Below are 25,704 nucleotides of genomic sequence, written 5' to 3'. Positions count from 1 at the left end.
GTAGAACTGTTCATTATTCAACCAATATCCAATACTTACTGAAATGGGAATACCCCTTTAAGGACCTGTTTGGGCCAATGAGTTGCCTTCTCAAACCATAGAACGTCACTTCCATTGTTGTCAAAGGAGACCACTCATTGGCTGAAGTGGGTCCCTTGACCTGCCAGGACTTCCATCTGAAGAACTGATGTGATGCAAGATCCAGAGAAGAGTAAGTATACTTTCTATTTTATCCAGATTTCTTGAAAACCGCTTTCATAATATCGTCCCTACATCCCACCTAATCTGCATTTCTCTCTAAAATCTCTGCCAAACTCCATCATGCTAAAAAGAGTGCACAAAACTCAATGAGGTGTCAGATTACGTAGAAGGTCTTTGGAGAGGGGAGGGGGGCAGTGAGTTACAGCAGCTAGGTCTCCACCCATCAGCACCCAGGATTGGAAAATACAGACAGCCCGCAGAGCTGCTCTATGGAAAGGGGAGGGGGAACAGTGAGTCACAGCAACTATATCTCCATGGAGCAGCACAGAGGATTGCAAAATGGAGGCAGCCTGCAGAGCAGCTATATGGAGAGCAGAGGGGGAACAGTGAGTCACAGCAGCTATATCTCCATGGAGCAGCACAGAGGATTGCAAAATGCAGGCAGCCTGCAGAGCAGCTATATGGAGAGCAGAGGGGGAACAGTGAGTCACAGCAGCTATATCTCCATGGAGCAGCACAGAGGATTGCAAAATGCAGGCAGCCTGCAGAGCAGCTATATGGAGAGCAGAGGGGGAACAGTGAGTCACAGCAGCTATATCTCCATCCAGCAGCACAGAGAATTGCAAAGTACAGACAGCCTGCAGACAAGCTCTATGGAGAGCAGAGGGGGAACAGTGAGTCACAGCAGCTAGGTCTCCACCACTAACTCTGATATGGAATATCACAGACAGAAACTAAAGAGGGAGCTACTGAAAAAAAAATAAAGTTATGCAATGTCCAGAAATTGTGATATTCCTCATTGATCCAATTGTTAAAAAGGTGAGGTACGCTTAGTCATGGGGCTTCATACTGCCAGATTACCTGATAAACAGATGTATGTGCGATACTCTCCTTGTCCTCCTGTGGCTAGGAATGGAATTTTTTTCTTAGTCCTTCGTTTTACAAGCACAGCCCCCAGCATACGCTCATCTTGGGGAGAGAAGACCTCTTTGCTAATGGTAGCCTTAGCAGACATGGTGCAGGAGATTCAGGCGGCGCTTCACCTAGAGACGCTAAAAAAAAGGGGAAAAGATCAAAATTATGCAAAGCAAAAGTTATCTATTAATGGATGAAAAGTAGCAGAAGCGAAGGTTTCTATATTCAGTGCACACGTCTATTACATATTATACAGACTTCGGTATGCACCAATGTATATGTATTTCTATCCCAAAAAATAAAATTCATCCACCTGTACATCTCCCCTTACCACTAGCAGCCAGTCCTCTTGTAAACTCTCCCTTCCACTATGTGTAATGAAGCTGCAGACAACAGACTAATTGCTATTCCCGCATGGCCGGCCATGACGTCACATCCATTCTCTACTGCTTCTCCGGTGCGGCTGAAACTTTATAAAGCTTCTTATAGTCCCAATGTAAGAAAAATGTTAACAACAGAGATGCCAGCTGTTATATATTGAACTGAAAGACTGAATTCAGAATAGGGATTATTTCGTAGAAAACAACCCTGTATAATACAGCGTAACTTTAGTGTACTGTAACACTGACACATCATTACATCACTACTGACAATAGATGATGTCATAGATTATCTCCTCCCCCTCCCTGTACAATGACCTCTATATAGATAACACTGACCCATCATTACATCACTACTGACCATAGATGATATCACAGCTTATCTCCTCCCCCTCCCTGTACAATGACCTCTATATAGATAACACTGACCCATCATTACATCACTACTGACAATAGATGACATCACAGCTTATCTCCTCCTCCCCCTCCCTGTACAATGACCTCTATATAGATAACACTGACCCATCATTACATCACTACTGACAATAGATGATGTCACATCTTATCCCCTCCCCCTCCCTGTACAATGACCTCTATATAGATAACACTGACCCATCATTACATCACTACTGACAATAGATGATGTCACATCTTATCCCCTCCCCCTCCCTGTACAATGACCTCTATATAGATAACACTGACCCATCATTACATCACTACTGACAATAGATGATGTCACATCTTATCCCCTCCCCCTCCCTGTACAATGACCTCTATATAGATAACACTGACCCATTATTACATCACTACTGACAATAGATGATGTCACAGCTTATCTCCTCCACCTCCCAGTACAATGACCTCTATATAGATAACACTGACCCATCATTACATCACTACTGATAATAGATGATATCTATGGGGCTGGCTGGTGTGGCGTCCTATTTACTTGTATGATTTATCCCATTGTTTTCTATGTATGAATTCTTTTGTAATTAATATCTGATAACTAAACTTAGGTCTGTTCTGAATATGTATTACCATATTTATACTTTGGGATAATTGGTGATATGGATAATACACACCTTTTTAATTTTGCCAATGGCTACATTTTAATCATGTTTTGTGAACTGGATAAAGATGTAAAGTTTAATTATGTTTTTTGGTGTAATTCTTTCTGATTTACAAATTTGTGGTTATCATTTTTAGTTTAACTGGGGGTAAACTGGTTATTTCTTGCTCTTACCACCCTGTTACACTCTTTTTGGATACCGACAATTGATGATGTCACAGCCGATGCTCCTGCTCGGTGTAACAGTCTGTAACGTTACAGCACAGAGGGGCTCTGGTAATGCCACCCAGAGCCCTTCTGCCTCATCATTTTGTTGATTTTAGTAGGAGAGGCACCATGGACAAGAAATATAAGAAGATAACCACAGTCATGGTTCAAGATCTATGAGCAAGTGTCCCTGGTTTAGCATGCCTGACTTTGATGGTAGATTTCCTTTAAGAATTTTTAAAAATCCTCAAACAACTAAACCTAAAAAGGTCAGCAAATTATACAAGTCAGTCCACTTTTTTTTTTTATTTGCAATCTGAAAAAAATGTGCTTTCTAACGTTATCTGATGAAATCTGTCAAATTGTAACATGTTTACATGATAAATGACAGATTTTGCATAGATACTAAGGCTCTTGATATTGTAGCAGCAAGTATCTGCAGTGTACGGACCTTAGTCGTGGTCTCCACCACAGTCTGGTCAGATCTATCTGCAGACACAGAGATCTTCCCTAAGGCAGGAAACATTCATCAGCATCTGCAGGAGAGAAGATTCCCAGCGCTGACTGCAAACAGGACATCTGTTCATGTAGCCACCTCCTGACACAGGTAATAACAGAAGAGACTGCAGCAGATACAGAGCCCTGACAGCCAGTGCGGCTACTGCAGCGGGGAGGGGGGAAGGTGCAACACTACGCTACACTGTATCTATCAAGAGTCTACACTTTCCCATATGATCCATAGAAAGATTGCAATTCTATGAAGTGAAACAAATGACATAAAAGTGTAAAAATATCTGGTGGCTGAGTGGGTAGCACTTCTGCCTTGCAGCGCTGGGGTCCTGGGTTTAAATCCCACCTAGGTCAACATCTGCAAAGAGTTTGTATGCTCTCTCTGTGTTTGTGTGGGTTTCCTCCCACTCTCCAAAACATACTGGTAGGTTGTTTAGATTGTGAGCCCCTTGGGGACAGGGACTGATTTGACAAGTTATGTGCAGCGCTGCGTAATCTGTGTGTGCTATATAAATAAAAGGAATTATTATTATATCTAAGGAAAAAAAAAAAATAAAACAGGAGGACATCTAAATGAAAACAGACCATCAAAATCTAGCACACTAAACCATTGACATTTTCTCATGTTACATTTACTTATATTGGTTCTCCACCCCCTCCTTCCTTCTAACAGCAACTTTTTAAATTATGCTAATAAGTCTGGTGGTGAGAACAATAATATGCTCCTGGTGGTGTTACTAGAGCCCCTACGTGCCGCAGATACACATTTTAGAAGGAAGGAGGCGATGGATACCAAATATATATATCACATATATGTACACACACACTTGAGTAGCTCTCACAGTTTTATCATGCTGGAAGTTTATTGTAAATTTCCTTTAAGTGCATTAGGACCTCCCCATTTCCATCAAAGGGAGATTACAGGAAACAGTAGGACAGGGCATGATGAATTTGAACATGTCCAATCTTTTGTTCTCAAGGAATATGAATTTCTTGAGGTGGTGACTTACCCGCTCCTCCCCAATCACAATACATGAGTGAAACTAAAGCCTGTCGCCCCAAAATTTACTTTTTTTTTCATCAAAAGCATGATTGACCAGACCGAACCCAAAACTGTTGTACTGATATAAAATGCTGAGTTGAATTAAAAGGAACCTACCACCACGATTCTAACTATAAAGGTAGATCGGGTGGTAGGTGGATGTAGTAGCCCTTTTTAGAGCTAATCCTCACGTCCCTGCTATCTTTTTAAAACTTTAATACCCTAATATGTAAATTTTCTTAAGTGGCTACGGGGGCGCGGAGTAGCAGGACATGAGGCTACACGTCGCGGCTACTCCATGTCCCAGTAGCCTCTTTTCTCCTCCTACCCTGACATCTATACTGTAATCATGTTTTCAGCATGACACAGGGAATCAGGGATATTGGATGAAATCTGCAACAGAAAATACAATTTGGGGTGTAATATAGGGTATAGCTAGTGATATATGACTAGATCACACCTTATTGGGAAACATTTACTAAAGGTCCATTGGACTCATTTTCATCGGGTTTTGCAGGGTTTTTTCCGTTTTGCGCCGAATTGCCCCGGGGTTTTGGCACACGCAATTGGATTCATGCGCATCGGCGCCGGCTTGCATGCGACACAAATTGGGGGCGTGGCTGTCGGATAACCCAATTGATTTGTACAAACCGCGGGATTTAAAAAGCAAATTGTGTCGCAAGACCAACTATCACATGCACCGGGAAGAAGAAGGTGAACTCCGGCGGACCTCAGTGGGGAAGCGACAGATGCAGGAAATTGGACGCACAATCTTAGTGAATTGTGGAAGACCCGAATCCTCGTCGGACAACGCACAGCGGAGATCGCAACGGGACGGGTAACTAAATGTGCCCCATTATTATTATCAATTACAATTCATGTATTAGAGGGTCTTTCCACTCTATAGCAGACTGCTCCATACATCTGCTGCCATCAGGGTCTGATCCGTTCATTGTCCTGCGCTGGTTTTTATAAATAAATAACACATCTGCATCAGTGGAAACTTCCTATGTGTTACTCATCACCTCCTACGTTGCTCATGCCTCCCGAGTAGTGTGCAGCTGGCACGCATCTCCGCACAGAAGAGAGTGTGTGACTGACAGGGGATTGTATACACACGGCACACAGACATAAGGTTTTCTTCTACAGAGAATAATGGTCTTTGTTGTCCAAAAAAAAAAAAAAATTCAGCAGTTCTGCTCTAAGGGACTTATGATAAATCTCCCCCAAAGGCTTCTCCCATCGCGTATAGAAAAGGTAATGGAAACGCTATGATAACTCATCTTATTATCACGGGGGAAGCCATTGAAACGCGTCTCAAAACGGCAATCAAACGCAACGTGTGAACGCGGCACTGAAAGAGAAGGAATTCCTATGAGGAATCCTGGACAGATAAAATAAGATAAGATGCATGTCTGGATGGAGTAATCAGCAGATTCTGGTCAAGAATTCTAGCCAAAAGCCATGGAAGGTTTTCGACTGGTTGATGACAGATGGCTGCTATTCAATCTTCTTGGTGGATCTGATCAGCGTGTCACCTGCCTAATGCTACAAGCAATGAACATGTGCTATACTCAGGTGCAAACAAAGGACCTGTGGTCCACTTTTTTTGCAGTCCCTGTACTCTCATTGTGTAATCCATTGAGAACTGTTCAGTATGTCCTCAAAAAATGCTCCATGTGTTATCCATATGTCACCTATTTTTTTGCTTATTCACAAATAAAAAAAATGGAAGGCTGGCAAACGGTGTCCTAACTCCTTTAACAGTCACCCCATGAGACTCATCCGCGTAAGCAGATAGCATACCAATGACACCCATACTGTAATTGATGGTCCTACATCCACAGACATCACTAACCAGATTTCTTAAAGTCCGATGTACAATGTTAATCACAGAGGAGGAGGCATTCAGAGCTCCACACCTTGACTTCAGTGTTAAAATCTCCGCCTCCTTGACTTTATACAACTAATTTACATCTCACTTCAAAATTGGTTTTCTAGATGATGCCACCACAATGCACCATAAAAAAAAAACTAGAAGGTATAAAGCTGTTTGACAATATGCTGGTATTGGTTTATTAGGCCAATTTCCCATGGCAGGTTCCCTTTAAGCCCATTGCCCATGAACAAATTTAGCCTGACAAACTTTTGCAGGATTTCCTGGACTTAGCCTGGCATCGCTGAACCAAACTGAACTTGACATGTCTATTCAGTTCAGTGGTCCAGGTTCCATCTGGGAAATCCAGTCATTTGTGGGCAACAGTCTTTGGTCCCGAGTTCAGAGGTCTGTGAAGTTTTTGACCCAGGCCCCAAGTGTACCCATAGAACCATGTCAGGGAGAAGTCTGCTCTTTTGTCCCCCATCTGGCGAAGTCCGGAGTAGGATAGTAGACAACACTAATCCACTTGGTATTCAGTATAATTTATTTTATGACAACGACAACCTTCGGGTGAGGCAGAACACTGTATGTCAACTGTGAGAGAATCATTTCTGAACTATTCTCCGGGAAATATTAGGAGTCCTGCGTCTGGCATCATACTGCCACTTCCTATATAAAATAAGTCACTGGATTTTGTTGCGTGCCGTAGTGTAAAATAATGTTCCTCAGGCGTAGATCTTTTAGTACAGTCACGTTTCCTCAGAACATGGCTACAAGTCATCCTGCTGCATCAGCGTTGAAAACTTTGCTGTTATGTCATCGATGAGGTGCTTTCATTTCTTCTTCTAGGATGACATAGCGGGGAAGGAATGTACATGTACAGTGCCCAGGACGCACGCCGCACACGCACGGATTATTTGTGCTGAAGCAGCACAGCTCACCCAGCAAGAAAAGTGAGATGAGCTGGAAAATGCTAATAGCCGTAATTAGGCAGGTAGAAGCTCGTATTAGCGCACACAACTCTGCGGGCAGATGTTGCTGGTTTATTCTGGAACAGTGGGTGCAAGAAGTATGGCACCGGCGTGGGCACAGCAAGGATCGGCTCCAACAATTAGCAGCGCTGTGACAAGGGGAATTATGTCACTTCAGGCCGAAGCCACGGCTTCCTATAGTCTTCCCCATTACCATAGTAGCACTTAGCTATTCACATCAGCAAATTGAGCCCCATGCAGTCATATATCATTAAGCGGCACATGCAGATGCTAGAACAGGCTTTATCGCCTCCGATATATCCATGTTAATTATTTTAGTATTTTTAACACTTTTTCAACTGAAACCAGGCATTTGGCTCAGAATAAATGCAAAAAATAAAGGATTAAATAACTGAAATGTCTCATTGTTCTATTCAATAAAGTTGATTGTCGATTAAAAAAATAAATAAATAAGATGTGGTATGGCAAATATAATGAAAGAAAATGCACTGCAATATGACCAAAAAATTAAAATGTTAAAATTAAAATCCAATTACGACATGATTTTTGAGGTATAAGCTTAGAAAACGGAGATCTAGCTTTGTGGGGGGGGGGGGGGGGATGGTATTTGGTTACTTGTTTTTATGGATTTAAAAGGAGTTTTATGAGGAGAAATATTTAGATAATTGTTTGATTCTGGGATCCATTTGCAGAATTGGGGTCTTCAAGTCTCCCTAACCTGCCCCATACTGAATGGACTCCTGGGACCGGTCATACTGAGTGAAGGACCCTCGGGAAACGCATATGGCATTGGGCCAAGCCCATCCTATGGCAATATACATTGGGTTTCTAAACGCAATGCAAGTGCCTTGTATGACCGTAGCTTCAAAGATCAGACATTTCCTCATAAAACCCTTTTAAACCTTTGTATTTTCTAATTTTTGAAGACCAATTGGCCATCAGCTCTCTCCTAAGACCAGCGGCAAACCAAAGTGCAAATAGGCTGTGTGCCACCCAAGTGGATGGTACACACATCTGCATAAATGCAGTAATTTTTAATAGATTAGTGACCACGGTCATTATTTTAAGGCACCATGCAACTGATCCGTTAAAAATTGTGCCCCTGTTAGAAACGTTTTTGAGGACACAGACTATAGTTTGAGGTCTATGAAGCCTTTGCCCGGCACCAAGTATGCCCATTGATTGGACTACATGAGTCAAAGTGTGTTCTTCTGACCCCTGTCTGGTGTTGGATATTAGAATCACCCACGCCAGCTCACTCCCCCACCTGGCATGACGCCCCTTCACGACCACTTGGAGTGGAGGTGGCACCGGGGGAAACTAATTGCAATTACTAGAGTTGAGGTAGTGATTATTTCAGAGCTGGCATACAAGCCCCGATAAAACTCCCCCCTAAACTCTGAACAAGAAGGAGTTTCAATAAATAATTGAAAAGTTATACTTAAAGGGGTATTCCAGGAATATGAACGTCTGATACAAAAACCCATAATGCTATAAATAAATGAATATAACAAAACTCAATGTCATTAGTCTCAAAATGGATCTTAAATAGTTTGATCTTATGATTCACAAAATTTTATGGCCTCTCTGAAGGACCCATGATCCTTAAGTCCTCTGTAACTCCTCCTACCTCTTATGCTCTGCTCCCAGTGATAACAGACGGTCTTGCTCTGTTACCATAGTAATGATGTGTAACTGCCATCACCACAACATCGGCCATGGTCGGTTGGATGCACTGCAACCAACCGACCACAGCCTAATTTCATGATGATCACATGACCTGTCCAGGCAGGTGCAGGACATGTAATGAGGACATGTGACCAGCGGCCATCTTCTGTCCTGCTCCGCGCAAATCAACGGACTGATTAAAAGGGCCAGCAGCATTTTAATTCTTCATTACATTATATGTCCACAGCATTTTTCTGCTATGGGAAGCAAAATTTTAAATAACAACTAATTACATATAAACTTATATTTTAAGGACCCATTTGTACTGTATATGAATTATGCCGATTCCTGGAATACCCCTTTAATCTTTTACAACAAAACTATAGACCAATGTTACCAGCTCCATTGCACTAGACAAAAGTTAATACCTTTGATTCGGAAGTGGGTTTTTAAAGGGAAATATACCAGCCGATGCAAAATGCATAAATATCATAAATAAAGTCAAATGTGAATGTTGACAAAGAGCAAATAGATCCCTAAATCTTGTCTCATGTGGAGTGTGAAGGTCCTTTAAATCGACATGGATCAGGGATCGGCACACATGCAAGTAACAGTGTCACATGGGACAAGTCTAATGTCTGAACTTAGCCAAAGCACAGAACATCATCACTCAACAGTACAAACACTTACTCATTATACATACACTAAACCTATGTGATGCATTAGAAATATAATGTGAAGCACGCTCTGGTGCTGTATGTACAGATCACGTTTTATAAGGATACGTCCAAGATGAAGTTTAGGACTGGACAACTAGAAGGATAGTTTTTAACGGTCACTAGATGAAGGATTTTAAAATTATGCAAATGAGCCTGAGGGGCTCCACAGGAGTTAATAGAGCCTGGAGTCCCTCAGGCTCATTTGCATACATTTTAACGTCCTTTTTTTTCTTAAAAACCAGGGCATAAAAAGCTAAAAGAACAGCAGATCCTGCACAGACGAAGCACACACCAGTATGTCATTGTGCTTGGTTTACAGTCCTTGATCTGGTGATAGATGTCCTTTAATGTAATTTTCTCACTTGCCTCCTAAAACTAAACTAATTTTTTGTAGATGTGAAACTGATAAAGGAAAGTATATAGCTGCAAATATATTCCATGGACTACGGACTTCTCTAGTACATGAGTGAGCAGGTCACTTGGATCGGTCATAGGAAACAGCATGCAGCATGGAAATGTGAAAGTGTGTATCCGGCTGTCATTGTGGGAAAACAGAGGGTGTAATAAAAAGAAAACAATTGGGTGTGTGGGAATAAAGATAAAGTGACATAAAGGAACTTCTCAGGAATTAAGGATTTGGATTTAAGATTTTTTTTTTTTACTTGTATGTTACTTGCCAACTTTGACCACATTTTGAATGCGGTAAGCGAACAGCATTTAGTCTTTGTTGATCTGTATGTCATGAAAATTTGACAGGCTACTATCACACAGTTTTTAAGAAAATATAGACTTAAAGGAAATCTACCACCAGGACGAAGGATTGTAAACCAAGCACACTGACATACTGGTGTGTGCCCCCCCTCCCCCCTGGCAGGAGCCACTTTTCTTATGCTCTTGTTTTTAAGAATAAAATGCTTTAAAAATGCAAATGACCCTGTAAAACCTATGAAGCGCCTGTAGTCCCTGCACAATTTTACAATCCTCTTTAGGTACAAACCAGGGAATAAGAAACTAAAAGAAGAGCAGATGCTGCCAGAGGGGACACACACCAGAATGTCAGTGTGCTTGGTTTATAATCTTTCATCCTGGTGGTAGATGTCCTTTAAAGAGGACCTGTCACCCCATTTATCGGCTCCTAGTGCTTGATCAAACGCCGCAGTGTTAGAGTGATAGCGTTACCGGAAACCTCCGGTAACGCTATCAAACACTGCGGCGGGGTACAGTGTAATCATCGGACAGCTTGCAAAGCTGTCCGATGTATTCATGAGGGGGTGGTCCGAGGCACTGCCTCTACCCCGGACCGCCCCGCTCGCTCCATAGGCCGGCATTGACTGCCGCATGCTAGGCGGCAGTCACCGCCCCTAGTCACGCCCCAACCCTGCCCCCTCATGAATACGTCGGACAGCTTTGCAAGCTGTCCGACAATTACACTATACCCTGCCGCAGTGTTAGATAGCGTTACCGGAGGTTTCCAGTAACGCTATCACTCTAACACTGCGGTGTTTGTTCAAGCACTAGGAGCTGCTTGCTTTAGTAAGCAGCTCCTAGTGCCGATAAATGGGGTGACAGGTCCTCTTTAAGGGTTTCTCTGCTCCTCCTGCTCTATAACATGCTGCCTGCAGATTGGACAGTATGTAAAAGCCTTTAAGATCCTCACCCCCAATAACATGCTGCCCTGCATATAGGACACCATTTACAATCAGCTCCTCCTGCTCTATAACATGCGGTTTACAAATAGGACACTATATATACACACACACACACACAATCTGCTCAGCTACTCCTGCTCTATAACATGCAGCTTGCAGATAAGACACTATATATAGTGCAGCATATCTTGCTGTATAACATGCCACCTGCAGATAGGACACTACATATACTCAATCTGCCCAGGTCCTGCTGCCTGCCAATTGGACTGCATTTTTATGGTGACATATTCCCTTTAAGCACAAAAGTTAACAGACTTTGTGTAGCTACGTAATCTCATAATCCGAGGAGATCTAACGTCAGGACCATAAACATTTAACGATCATCACGTCTACTGGAATTAATTACTTTTAATTAAAGTATCAGAATAGGGAATTGATTTAGAAGTGAAACCAGAAAATGCATTTGGTGAGAGGAGTGACTAATCACACAACTATTCTTCCAGCGTACGATTCGTCATCCTTGAAGACCTCAGCAGCCAAGCCGGACTCTGGATCCGCTTCCTTGAAGTACGTTCTACTGTATGTGCCAAATGAAGTGCCCATATACATTAGATGCACATCAGCCAGATATCTGTATTTCTAGTTCATATTCAGCATGTTTAACTAAATTTCATAGGCAAATGTGAATGAAATTAGATATTGAATAAATGAGATCATTTTAACATAGCACCAAGGGGAACATGGTGAACAGTTTTCTAATATAATTGATTAAGAAATTCTACACAGTTTGTAAAGAAACAGGCAGCAAAGTTCTTCTTAGTAACAACTTTATCTCTCTGTTGATAAGGAAAATCCATATTCCAGCCAGATGATTTCTGCTCTCCTAAAGTTTGTTTACACAGTTCTGAGCAGTGAGTATTAACCCTTTCTGCGCGGTAATAGATTCTAAAAGTACTTCTTTATAATAGAATTGTTTCTTTCCCCGTTTCAGGGACTGAGCAGAAACAAATACATACAAAGATCTGTTAGAAAATTGTGCTCATAGAATTCTATAGCCAGGTAGAGAGCAAAAAGGGTTAATCTTTACTGCTCAGAGCTGTATAAACAACCACACAGAGATTAGATCTTAACCTCCAAAGAGCAACACTATACAGGCTTGAATACAGATATCTACAGAGAGTTAAAGCTGTTAATATGGAGGAAGCTATGCAGTCTAATTTTTTTATAAACTAAGCAGAAAGTATATTAGAAAAAAATTTCACAACACTCCCTGTGATACAATGGGGCTTATTTACTAAGAGTCGCGGATCACACTTTGTTGGACTTTCCAATGTTTTCGGGTTTTGCGCGGCTATGCCAGGTATTAAACAGGGGATTGTGTTGCATGCGATCAGATTTTGGCGCTATCGTGATGGCTTTCAGGCGACAGAAATCGGGGGGGACGTTGGACGATCCGACTGATTCGGACTGAGCGCGGGATTTAACTTTCAAATTGTGTGACAAGACAATGCACTTACATGCACCAGGAAGAAGAAGGTGAACGCGAGCGGACCTGAGGGGGGAAGCGACACACGGAGGAAATCGGGCGCACAATCTTACTGATTCACGGCACAATGCATTATGCACGGACATTGCACTTTGGTGAACTCCTCCGGATGGGTAAGTGAATGTGCCCCAATGACTATTACACTTTAGGTTACTTAAAAAGGGTATTCACATCTCCTGTATTTATGGTAAGACACCATCTCACCACTTGGATGGTGTTTGGAAAGTGGGGTTGGTGCCCGGTATCCCTGAAATATGGGCAGTCAAATACAGACTAGTAAAAGCTCCACTGTGCTGAGTAAAAACATGCACAATACGTGAAAATCAACGCGTTTCGGCTAACACTTTACTCATGATCTTAAGATCTTTCAAGAACAGGGCCCACTTTTCAGACTATGCGTGGGCACTCTCCATCCATATCAACTGGGAAACTGCTGTGATATCATAGTTCTCCAGAATCAATGGCAGAACTTTTTGAATAAAAATAATGCGTCAAATGCTAATTGATTATTTCTTTCACATATGAGAAATACAAACAACAATCTATGAAGGAAGAGAGCCACACTTAGCTTAGTTATAACTGGTAAGACATGTCTGGCTTCATGATCTGTGGTATCACATTCAGTGATCAACGCATTTCGGCTGTACACTTTACTCATGATCTAAGATCTCTCTTGAACTGAGAGGGTCTACTTTCCGGTCAATGCGTGGACACTCTCCATTCATGTCAACAGGAACATTGATGTGTGAACTTAGAACTTAAAAATAATTCCTCAAATGCTACTTAAAGTGATTATTTCTGCCACATGTGAGAAACATAATCAACAATCTATGAAGGAAGAGAGCCACCCTTAGCTAAGTTATAACTGGTTAGACAGGCTGGACATGTCTTGCTTCATGATCTGTAGTATCCATTCAGTGTATACCCAATTAGTATTATATACTATATCGGGCTATACATTTGCTATATTTTCCTATGGTCTTCTCAAACGTAAAAAAAAACACTATAGAAAAACAATAATACATTAAACAGATGCACAGCTAGTAATTAGATTCCAATGAAATGATCAACACATTGAGGCTATATTCACACTGCCGTTGCCCGCCCGTACCGTACCGTAGCGGGCAACGGCAGTGTACGGGGAGAGGAGGAGGAGGTGAGCGCAGATCACCCCCGCCCCTCTCCATAGCAACCTATGGCGCACGGCCCCGTATTACGGGAAAAGATAGGACATGTCCTATCTTTTTCCCGGGTACGGAACGGTACGGTGCCGCACGTGTGCTGCACCGTACCGCTCCCGTAGGGTGCCGTGCGCCCATAGGAGTGTATGGGGGACGTATATCGGCCGTATATACGTCGGCCGTATATACGTCCCCCATACGTTAGTGTGAATGTAGCCTGAGATCCATGTCCAATATATGCTCCCGACTGAGGCAAATAACAAGGTCTGAACAAAGCCAAGATCTGAGCATAGCTTGTGGCTGAACACTTTGTGGCTATTCCTTTAGACAACCTCATATACATGCATACTTACTGGAGAATAACACATCACTGTTGAAAAAAAGAAAGATTAACCAACATGCACAGGCCTAACAGGCGAGTTTGGCCGACAACTTGTCCAACGTATTGAAGATCTTTCACCACCTTTGAGCCAATTTTGAAGTTGCTCTCCAGCCCTGATGGGTGTGCCTAATCAGACCCATCTCTAAGCAAGTATAAAGGGTTTTTTTTATTTTTTCTTGACAGCAGGCAAAGAGGGACTGGCTAAAGTGCAACGTGGGACACTTAACCACTGGTCCATAAGGACTAGTCCATACCCGTGGGTAGTTTAGTGTCACAAATCACCATCACAGTTCCTCTTTAACCTACACTAAGTAGGCTCTACTGTCTACTTATGGGTGGTCTACATCTACTGATGGGTGGTCCACGGCTCGGGCAGATGATCTGCTACTGCCCATATCACAGTAAGGAACCAAAACTTTTGACTTTGCTTAGAAAGTATGGAAAATAGAGAAAAATTTCAACTACACCAGAATCTATGGATCAATGTCTATTAAAGGATAGAAAGAGGTGGTGCTGGCAGTAGTAGTAAAGGAATAAGAAGGAGTGTAGCTTGTTTCATCCTAAATGAACATACCCAGCCTAAGGCTACATTCACATGATGTATGCCCTCCGTGCCGTAGTAAGGTGGGGATACATCGGCGCCGAGGAGAGGAGGAGGGGGAGCGCCGCTCAAACACCGCCCCCTCACCATAGAGTAGCATAGGGCCCGGTATTCCGTCGAAAGATAGGACACGCCCTATTTTTGAATAAGAGGATAAGAGCCCAGTCCCTAACCCATAACTCGACCCTAGAGGTACAGCGGAAACAACACAATTTGGAAACTATCAGGGCCTATTCCAGTAGGATGGGCTCACAGAAAGAAATCTAACTGGAGACGCGGTTTGTAGATAAAGCGTGACCTGAACTCTACTACAAAGATGGTGTCAAGTGTATTCACGAACCTGCCTCCATCTACAACAGAGGAGAGGAATTTGCTCAGAGACCCGAGTCTATTGCTCCTCGCCAGGGGTCAAATTCCGTTCATGATGATAATATCCTGAAATCTCTGTTTACATACTAAAGATTTATTAACCATCAAAACCTTGAGCGATTATTAAGTGAATATCAAATACAGACAGTACTTATCCAGATGTGGAAACTGCGGAGTGTTAGACATAGGAGGCCGGAGGTCCAGTAAGAAGCCGCATGCCTTCTCTAAAGAGGTTAAGTCTAGGGAGCTATAATAAAGGGCTACACTTGCCTGTTCCCAGGAATATCTGGGAGGGTCTCTAAATAGGGACAGGCAAGACGTCCCGCAGCTAACACTCTATAATAGTGAGAGGCCGGACCGCACTGGATAGGAAATACTAGGGTTACTGAAGTTCAGTGCACTGTTAATAAATGTGGATTTACTATATATACACACACACCTGTAACATTGATATATTATATATATATATATATATATATATATATATATATATATATATATATCAATGTTACAGGTGTGTGTGTATATATATATATATATATATATATATATATATATATATATATATATATATATACACACACACACACACACACACACACACCTGTAACATGTGCTATTAGTTACCATAGCTTTTAATGCAGAGTGTCAACTTATAAGTGACTTAGATAGAATTTTATTGCTTGTTGGACTAAGCTGAGCTTTATATGCTGTATATATATTTCCGGTCACACATATTGTGGCCTCCCGTCCTCCATCATATTGTGGTCCTTGTCTTTGGCCAGCCAAGGGGAGAAGCTACCTCGGTACAGGTGGTCCTCCGTGTGCCCCCGGCCCCTGTCACATCTCTCACCTCTCCTCGATCCAGTGCTTGCTGCGTCCCCGCCTCCTGGGGTGTGTGCGTGCCGGCTTCCGGACATTTAAGGGGCCAGCGCGCCAATAATTGGTGCTGGCTGGCTGCCAATTCTGATAAAGTATAGCCTATTCCTGTCCTCAAGCCTAAGAGAAAGCTGTTACCTGCAACCTGTTTCCGTGAATTGACCTCCCATTGTGACCCCGGACCTATTCTCGATTCTGCTCCTCCGCTGCCAGCCCTGACCTCCTGCTCCGTCCCAGACCCTGAACCGTTGCCGCCTGTATTGACCTATTGCCTGTCCCCGACCACGAGATCGCCTGCCGATTCTGTACCTTGCCTTGGCTGCCACCGCGGCCAAGTCACGCCTGTGGAAAGACCTGGTGGCACCACACCGCAGCAAGTCCAACCCGCTTAAACTTAGACTCCGGTCCCAGGTGCTGGCTTGTGTCATCGTCCGCGGTGGTCCAGGGTGTTCACCATCCTAGAAGCCTGACAGACTGCAGGGGAACAATGCAAAGGTAGGTTTGTTTAGACAGAGATGGAGGCAGAAGACAATGCAGGACACCATGGGACATTCTCCCAACCAACCGTCACAGCAGGACAGCAACAAAAAAACTTAAGTGTTACTGGTCAAACTCTTTAACAGGGATGATCTAAGTAGATAATTTCTGCTATTACAGCATACAGTTGCTATCTCCTCTTGTGCCAGATCAGATAGTCAGTAGATGAAGTTCCTCTTGCTCTGGCTGACATGGATCACATGGGCCGACTTTCTATTTCCAAATGCAATGAGTGGCCACAGTCTTCTTGTTCAGAGATCACTGCACATTCTCATCTATATGCACCTCCAGTGTGCAGAGCCTAACATGAGAAAGAATAAAAGGGTCCAGAGGGTTCATACTTGCTAGTGGTTTCCTACAAGCCCAATCATACTTTGCGTTCAGGGCTGTAGGAGTCGGAGTCTTTAGGAAATGGACCAACTCCACAAACATTAAATAAAAAAAAAATAAAAAAAAGATAACCTTTAAAGATTTCCTTTAAATGTCTGTTGTATTCCTGATCTGAGGATATATGTCACACTGCTCAACATTAAGGGGCCACATCAGTAACCAGGACCCCTCTGCACCAATAAACGCTTCTATCAGTTATAGAAGTGCTCATTGGACTCCGACTGTCAGCAGGGTGCAGACCACAACTTGTGGCTTGACAGGCCTTTAGTTGACATGAATGTGGCTCCACTTTATGTACATGCTCAGTAGTAAAACTCATTTGCTGCAAATCAGAGGAATAAGGCACTGGGAAGGAATGTATGCATTTATCTCAGAACTGCTCAAGTGATCAAGAAAAACAGCAATGTGGAGTTGGTGTTGATGATCATTTTGGTGGAGATGGAGTTAAAGTTAGAGAACTTGAGGAGTCTGTAGTCAAAAGTTTGGCTTACAGACTCCACAGCCCTGTTTACATGTAGCTCTTTGAAAGCAATTCCCTACAAGCCCCATAATGCCTTGTGTGTAATTCCTTAAAATTGCACACAGCAATGAGAGACTTATGTTTACTGTAGGTGTAGGAAGACTGGTCCTGCCATAATAGTCCTACACACAGAGACCTCCAGTTCAGCAGTCAGAAGCCCCATGCAACAGGTTCCATTTTGCAAAATGATCGGCTTCATTTGGGTAAACGTGGCCATAGTAGGGTGCACCACAGAGTGTAGGTGCCTACAAGTGAAATGCACAGGGCACCAGCCCTATAGGCCCTACTGAATGCAGGAAGAATGTCATTGTAACGTGGCCTAATGATGATTTTGCGCAGTGAATTGGCATAAATCCATTTCTGGAGAAATCAGGAAACCTTAAAACTTCTTAATGTTTCCTGGTAGTTCCCGGAAAAAGTCTAAATTAAAAAAAAAACAAAACACAACAACATAAAAGCAGTCAAAGCACCATGTATATGAGAGGGTGCTGATAACATAATGACTGCTGACCCTAAGCTAATGACAGCAATGGCTCATGACATGAACGGTTTATATCCCAGTTGTCAGCAGCACATATATAGGTTAGTGTATAGTCATAGATCGGTGTATTTAGAGACTATACATCAGAAAGAAAAGTAATAGAATATAAAAGCAATATACAATATATATTACTAAGTTTCGATTTATTAGGCTGGGTTCACACCACATTTTTTGTATACACTAAGCATATACATCTGGAAAGCACCCGACACAAGCTACATCTTTTCATGTGCGGTGTATGCGCTCAGCAGAGGCAATAGACGGCTATGAGGAGCGGATGCAGCGTATTGCATTGCTCCCCCGCCGAGCACATACGCCGCTCGGTAGTAGGGGGGACCCGGTGATGTCACTGTTCATATTAGGACAATGACATCACTGGGGAAACACCCCGTTTATTTCCAGCAGCTGACAATTGTACACTCCTCTCCCCGCATTCAGGGGGAGGAGGGTCCCTGGGCGATATATCCCACTGTATAAGCTGGATACGTCTGTACCATATAGGTTGTAAGGACAAGTCGGAATCCTTACAACGTAAAGCAAATAACGTGATGTGAGCCCAGCCTTATTCTAATCCTTTTACTTATTCTACACCACACAGTCCAGTGGGTGATCCCATATGAGATAGGATTCCCTGTATAAGGGCTCATTCACACAAACGTAATGTTGACCGATACACGGCCACACCATTTGCGGCCGCATATCAGTCCCCATTGATGTCTATGGCGCTCAGTCACGGTGCGGTAAGCACTCGTTGTGTTTCCGCACCTTAACTGTGCACGCCGAAATATAGAACATGTCCTATAATTCACCATTTTATGGCGGCTACCCTGCTTTGTGAAGAGGGTAGGGGTGAGAACGCTGACGTTCGTGTTAATGTACCCTTAACTCTTATACTACAAGAAGGATTCATCCGTTTTCTAGCGTGAAAGCACTGGAATAATCCCAATTCCTTGCGCACTGCAAGAAACTGCGATTATTCTAGAGACTACGCCACCTTGACGCCACTTGGGAGTGGAGGGGTGTGAAGGGGCGCAGCCATCTGTGCATTTTTTAAAAATCTGCAAACATTTACCACTGAATCTTTGCAGAAGTTTACTCAAAACTACACCACATTCTACTCCTTTTTCTAAAAAACCATCTGTATAATTGTCAGATTTCCAAGTCGGAAAGACACACAGGATAGAAAAGTGGGAACGGCTCCGCGAAACAATAGCTTTTGATATTCTATTGAAGCAACAGGACAAGCTGACCCCTGTCATATAAAGACCAGATGAAATAATCATCACGCCACAACCCTGTAAGGTGGAGTACATTATCAACAAACTGGGAGGGTTTCAAAAGAAAGATTTCCAAAAAAGAAAATATTTTAATAATTTTTATATAGGAGGTGTTCCATAAAGCAGCTACTTAACCCCAACAATTTATTCCTCATTGTATTTATGCCACAATCCGGTAATACATGATGAGAAGGCCTGAGCAGTCACATCCTGAAGGAGACGTGCTGCTGCACAGTGTAACAGCTTGTGAAGCCAGGACACGGAGGGACTTCTGATAACACGCCCATAGCTCTTCAGGCTCATTAGCATAAATTATTAAACATTGATTCTAGAAGGAAGGAGGCCATGGATAACATATAAGATTACCACTGTCCCGCTGCCTGGATCTACGAGTAAGTGTCCCTGGTTTATCAGGATGGATTTGGATGGTAGATTTTCTTTAATGCAGGCTGCTCTTAGTGTGTTATCATATACTGCTTTGGCAGAGCATGCATGTATTCTCAAAGAGAAGAGGGGAGTATCATGGTTGTAGACATCTCTATAATGAGCTTATTTCTTATAGGCTTGAACGTGATAAAGTTCAAGCCAATATTATAGTTTTAGGAAGTGTAGGTGCAACCCCATAAACATTAGACAGTCCTGACAAAATTTGGCGGTTCCAGCCATTTCTTAGGTGTATGGGCAAAGCTGATGCTAGGTGGCTTTTTCCCGTAAGGGGAATTATTGAATAAAGTCCTACAGTAAACACTTGAACATAGGAAAGTCCCACAGGAAACTTAAGAACAAAGTCCTACAGTATGTAACCCAAGACAGACTTGGCACAACAACTCTTAATATCTCCTGGTACAAGTGGTGTGTGGGCACAGAGCCATCGCTCAAGACAAGGGAACAGACTGAGCAAAGCACAACATTCACATTGTCTTCTACTGGACTTGTGCAGGAGCATATAAAACATTTAATATACTTAATTTGTTAAGAGGTAATCTGCTTTCGCCCACTCCAAGTAGGAATGACTATAATAATTCCTTTATTTATATAGCGCAAACAGATTATGCAGCACTGCACAGAGTTTGCCAAATCGGTCCCTGTTCCCAATGGGGCTCACAATCTAATCATTATACCAGTATGTTAGGAGTGTGGGAGGAAACCGGAGGACCTGGGGGAAACCCACGCAAACACGTAGAGAACATACAAACTCTTTGCAGATGTAGACCTGGATGGGGCTTGAAACAAGGTTCCCAGCGCTGCAAGGCTGTAGTGCTAACCACTGAGTCACCGTGACTACGAACCAACACATATGGATCCTACGGGTCAATGGATTGAGGCAAAATGGTGAAATGAACATGAGCAAGGATCAGCCAGAAATTACTCCAAAACTTTTCAAGAGAATGACTGAGAGTGAACGGAGGTTACCGGTACCTCATTACTGGTACCTTTTCGAGAACTTTACTAGTCCCCTCAAGTAGGGGATGACATGTTCTTTCTAATTTAAGTGAAATCTCACCCATTGACCTATAAAGAATCTGGCAAATATGACTCATCTCATGTAAAAATGGGATGAGAAGAGTCAAGTTTCGTGGTTGCAGGGATAGTGTCACTCCAGAAGCCCCTATCTTTGGTTCCATAGTACCTAGAAACATGCTACCAGTGTCATATTAAAGATAGGAATCTCATCTTTCAGACCATGGCTTTGTGAGAAACAGAACTGGCCAAAAGTTAAAAAATAGGTAGGAATTGGAACTTGATCTCCAGCTTGCATTTCCAACTATGTCTTTAGTTGTCTGTACGTCCGTTTCTGTAGCTCCCAAAGCCATTTGCCATGTTATCAGAAAGAGTAAATACTTATCTTTAAAGGAAATCTACCACCAGGATAAAGGATTGTAAACCAAGCAAATTGACATACTGGTGTGTGCCCCCTCTAGTTGAATCTGCTTTTCTTTTTGCTTCCTATGTCTGGGTTTTTACACAAAAAAGCTTCTTAAATTATGCAAATAAGCCTGAGGGGCTCTGAGCTCCATAGGTGTGAATGGAGCCTGGAGCTCCTCAAGCTAATTTGCATAATTTGTAAGGCTTTTTTTTCTTATACCAATGCATAGGAAGCTATAAGAAGAGCAGATCCTGCCAGGGAGGGAACACACTAGTATGTCCGTGTGCTTGGTTTACAATACTTCATCCTGGTGGTATATGTCCTTTAATATGAATCAAAAAGCACATTTCTAGGTACTATATAGCCAAAGATTGGCGTGTCTGAAGTGGCACTACCCCTACAATCACTAAACTTGACTCATCTCATGTGAAAATGAGATGAGAAGAGTCATATTTGCCCAACTTTGAGGAAGATTTTTTTTTTATATGTAAACAAAATTTGACAAACAAAAGTTCTAAAAAGGAAATTTCATCCCCTACCTGAGGGAGCTAGAAGTTTAAAGAGGTAAAACCTGGTGACAGGTTCACTTTAAAACCTTCCAGGTGATGTCCCTGCATGGTGGCATCTTCAAAAATTAGTTAGTCCTTCATGAGAGGGGGTGAAGCTCGGCCCTGAAGGGCAGGAATAGATTGACTTCAACACTGACCTCTCCGCCTCCGTGACTTTATACAACTTGAAAGTTTATTTTCTGGATGATGCCGCCACACTGGGATGTGAAAGATACTGGAAGGAGAAGTCCCGTGGCTTGAGGAGACCACGGATGGGAAATCCGGCTCTATTTAGTGAGTTGGATCATTAGGCTCCGCTCATTAAAAAGAGCCGGCTCTTCTGATTCCGGAGCGGCTTTCAGTCATCCCTCTTCACACCACTTTTAACCCGATTTTATCGGATTAAAGGAGGTGCGGTCATCAGATTAGGGGCGGGGTTAAGTGAGCCATCAGCTCACTGCAGGGAGCCGACTCCTGTCATTCACATGAAAGAGCCGGCTCTCTGCGAATGACACATCACCAACACAGACCAAAGCACGACGCGTCGGTCTAGATGCATGTTTCAAAAAACGGAAGTTTATGCTGCCCATAAACATTAGATTTAATAAATGGATGAAAGATACAAAAAGATACAAATGCATAAATCCCCCACTGTTCCCATTCTGACTCGTACCAGGATTTTCTTGACGCTACTAAAAATGTCTGGCCAATCACCTGCTGAAGAGTGACGCGTCTCGGCCAATGACTGGCTGAGCGGCATTTCCAACGTGCCAAAAAGCAGCAGTCTTTGAACCCCCCTCCCGATAACAAATTATATATTTTTTTTTTAAACCACTCTCACCATTTTTATCATCACACTGGAAACCCCCCTTTAATTTAAAAAGGGTTGTCCAGAGGTTGAATTAAAAAATAAATATATTGCACCATACCTGACGGTGGTGAGTGTTGGTATTGCAGCTCAGCTGTATAGAAATGAATGGAGCTTAGTTGCAATACCGTACACTACCCATGGTCAGGTGTGGCGCTGTTATATTTTTTTTTAGAAGAAAGCAGACGTTTTTGTCAATCCCTTTAAGGTATCGCCAACTGAGATCCTCAATGATTGGGCAGCTCTACGCGTGAATCTCTTCAAGTATAGATTATCTCAAAAATATGATTTATCAGAAAAGATCTTATTAAGAAGATCAAGTCCCTAAAACATCTGGAGAAATAAATTAACACTTTACCAAATACCATGTAACGTCTCACAGTACAACAGTTATGAAAAATGTCACAGAAATTGTACAATTTACATCAAATCTATCATAATGCACCCAAAAAATTGTACTTCATGTTAACTGATTCATATTTGGCACCTAAACAATAGGAGAAGAAGAAGATTAAATAATGCAAAAATCTGTCATCTTGCAAAATAAATTGAAAAAAAAATGACAGAATGTAGCGATCAATGGGATTGTAGCAATTTCATCGTTCGATCCGTGCAGTGATAAATCGTTGTGCAGCGCAGTGCTAGGTGCGCGTTCACATTGCACTCACCCCGGGCAGTGCTGGTAGCTGCGGATGGTCCCGGTACTCCGGAGGTGTCGGGCTGGTCCCGGGCTGCACTATGTTCTGCGGAGCCCTGTCCTGCCTCTGTCTGCTGCAAAACTGGGGGCTCTCTCTGACCTCCCCTCCCCAGCGCACGTGACCGCCGGCAACCAATCCGAGTCCCGAGAGCGGGCGCTCCGGGGAAAAGGGAGAGGGAATGACTGGGAGAGAGTGAGGAGAGTCAGGGACTGGCACAGGGATATAGGGAGGGGGGAGGAGTGTGACTACATGTGCACATGAGTAACACCAGTGCAGGACGGTATGTACGAGCCGCACAGCACTGAGGAGAGCGGGCGCCGGTGCTCTGGCGCTTTGTTGGTGATAAAAGTGTCTCACGTTTTGTCATAAAAGTGGTAAAAATCCAGAGACAAGCTGTATCCAGGACTGGTAGTGCTGAGGACAGGGGGGAACTTTCTCATTGCTTTCCATGTGGTGGAGCCCCCTACTGGTTATATCACTATAAGTATAGGACCTAGGGAGCCCACCTACCATACACATCAGCCAGAGAGGCCCCCCATACACAATGTCACAGCAACTTACCTCATATGTAGTATCACCGCAGTGTAGACATATACTACTGGAGACCCCCCAGAGTAGACATATACTACTGGAGACCCCCAGGAGCAGACATATACTACTGGAGACCCCCCCAGGAGCAGACATATACTCATGGAGACCCCCCAGAGCAGACATATACTACTGGAGACCCCCCAGAGCAGACATATACTACTGGAGACCCCCCAGAGCAGACATATACTACTGGAGACCCCCCAGAGCAGACATATACTACTGGAGACCCCCCAGGAGCAGACATATACCACTGGAGACCCCCCAGAGCAGACATATACTACTGGAGACCCCCCCAGAGCAGACATATACTACTGGAGACCCCCCAGAGCAGACATATACTACTGGAGACCCCCCAGAGCAGACATATACTACTGGAGACCCCCCAGAGCAGACATATACTACCGGAGACCCCCCAGAGCAGACATATACTACCGGAGACCCCCCAGAGCAGACATATACTACCGGAGACCCCCCAGAGCAGACATATACTACTGGAGACCCCCAAGTGTAGACATATACTACCGGAGACCCCCAAGTGTAGACATATACTACTGGGGACCCCCCAGAGCAGACATATACTACTGGAGACCCCCCAGAGCAGACATATACTACTGGAGACCCCCAGGAGCAGACATATACTACTGGAGACCCCCAAGAGAAGACATATACTACCGGAGACCCCCAGAGCAGACATATACTACCGGAGACCCCCCAGAGAAGACATATACTACTGGAGACCCCCCAGAGCAGACATATACTACTGGAGACCCCCAGGAGCAGACATATACTACTGGAGACCCCCAGGAGCAGACATATACTACTGGAGACCCCTCCAGAGCAGACATATACTACTGGAGACCCCCAGAGCAGACATATACTACTGGAGACCCCCCAGAGCAGACATATACTACTGGAGACCCCCCAGAGCAGACATATACTACTGGAGACCCCCCAGAGCAGACATATACTACTGGAGACCCCCCAGAGCAGACATATACTACTGGAGACCCCCAGAGCAGACATATACTACTGGAGACCCCCAGAGCAGACATATACTACTGGAGACCCCCCAGAGCAGACATATACTACTGGAGACCCCCAGAGCAGACATATACTACTGGAGACCCCCCAGAGCAGACATATACTACTGGAGACCCCCCAGAGCAGAAATATACTACTGGAGACCCCCAGAGCAGACATATACTACTGGAGACCCCCCAGGAGCAGACATATACCACTGGAGACCCCCCAGAGCAGACATATACTACTGGAGACCCCCCCAGAGCAGACATATACTACTGGAGACCCCCCAGAGCAGACATATACTACTGGAGACCCCCCAGAGCAGACATATACTACTGGAGACCCCCCAGAGCAGACATATACTACCGGAGACCCCCCAGAGCAGACATATACTACCGGAGACCCCCCAGAGCAGACATATACTACCGGAGACCCCCCAGAGCAGACATATACTACCGGAGACCCCCAAGTGTAGACATATACTACCGGAGACCCCCAAGTGTAGACATATACTACCGGGGACCCCCCAGAGCAGACATATACTACTGGAGACCCCCCAGAGCAGACATATACTACTGGAGACCCCCAGGAGCAGACATATACTACTGGAGACCCCCAAGAGAAGACATATACTACCGGAGACCCCCAGAGC

The 25,704-nt window shown here is 43.6% G+C and overlaps 1 protein-coding gene across 2 annotated transcripts in view; it reads right to left on the bottom strand.

The window, feature by feature from the left end:
- The window catches only part of STXBP6 (syntaxin binding protein 6), a 47,205-nt gene extending 23,567 nt beyond the window's left edge, over nt 1-23,638 (bottom strand). Inside the window, exons 1-2 of one of the 2 annotated variants that reach the window (XM_072115420.1) lie at nt 23,409-23,638; nt 1,063-1,253 (exon numbers count right to left, since the gene is read on the bottom strand). In XM_072115420.1, coding sequence (XP_071971521.1) covers nt 1,063-1,216 — 154 coding nt within the window. In that variant the 5' untranslated portion in view covers nt 1,217-1,253; nt 23,409-23,638. Of the gene's footprint in view, nt 1-1,062; nt 1,254-8,828; nt 8,849-23,408 lie in introns of those variants that run through there. The other variant, XM_072115421.1, reaches the window with a different exon arrangement.
- Between the last annotated feature and the right edge of the window lie 2,066 nt (nt 23,639-25,704).

The sequence above is a fragment of the Engystomops pustulosus genome, chromosome 7, assembly GCF_040894005.1.
Source record: "Engystomops pustulosus chromosome 7, aEngPut4.maternal, whole genome shotgun sequence".
NCBI classification, from domain to species: domain Eukaryota; kingdom Metazoa; phylum Chordata; class Amphibia; order Anura; family Leptodactylidae; genus Engystomops; species Engystomops pustulosus.
This window is presented reverse-complemented; position numbering and strand designations above follow the sequence as displayed.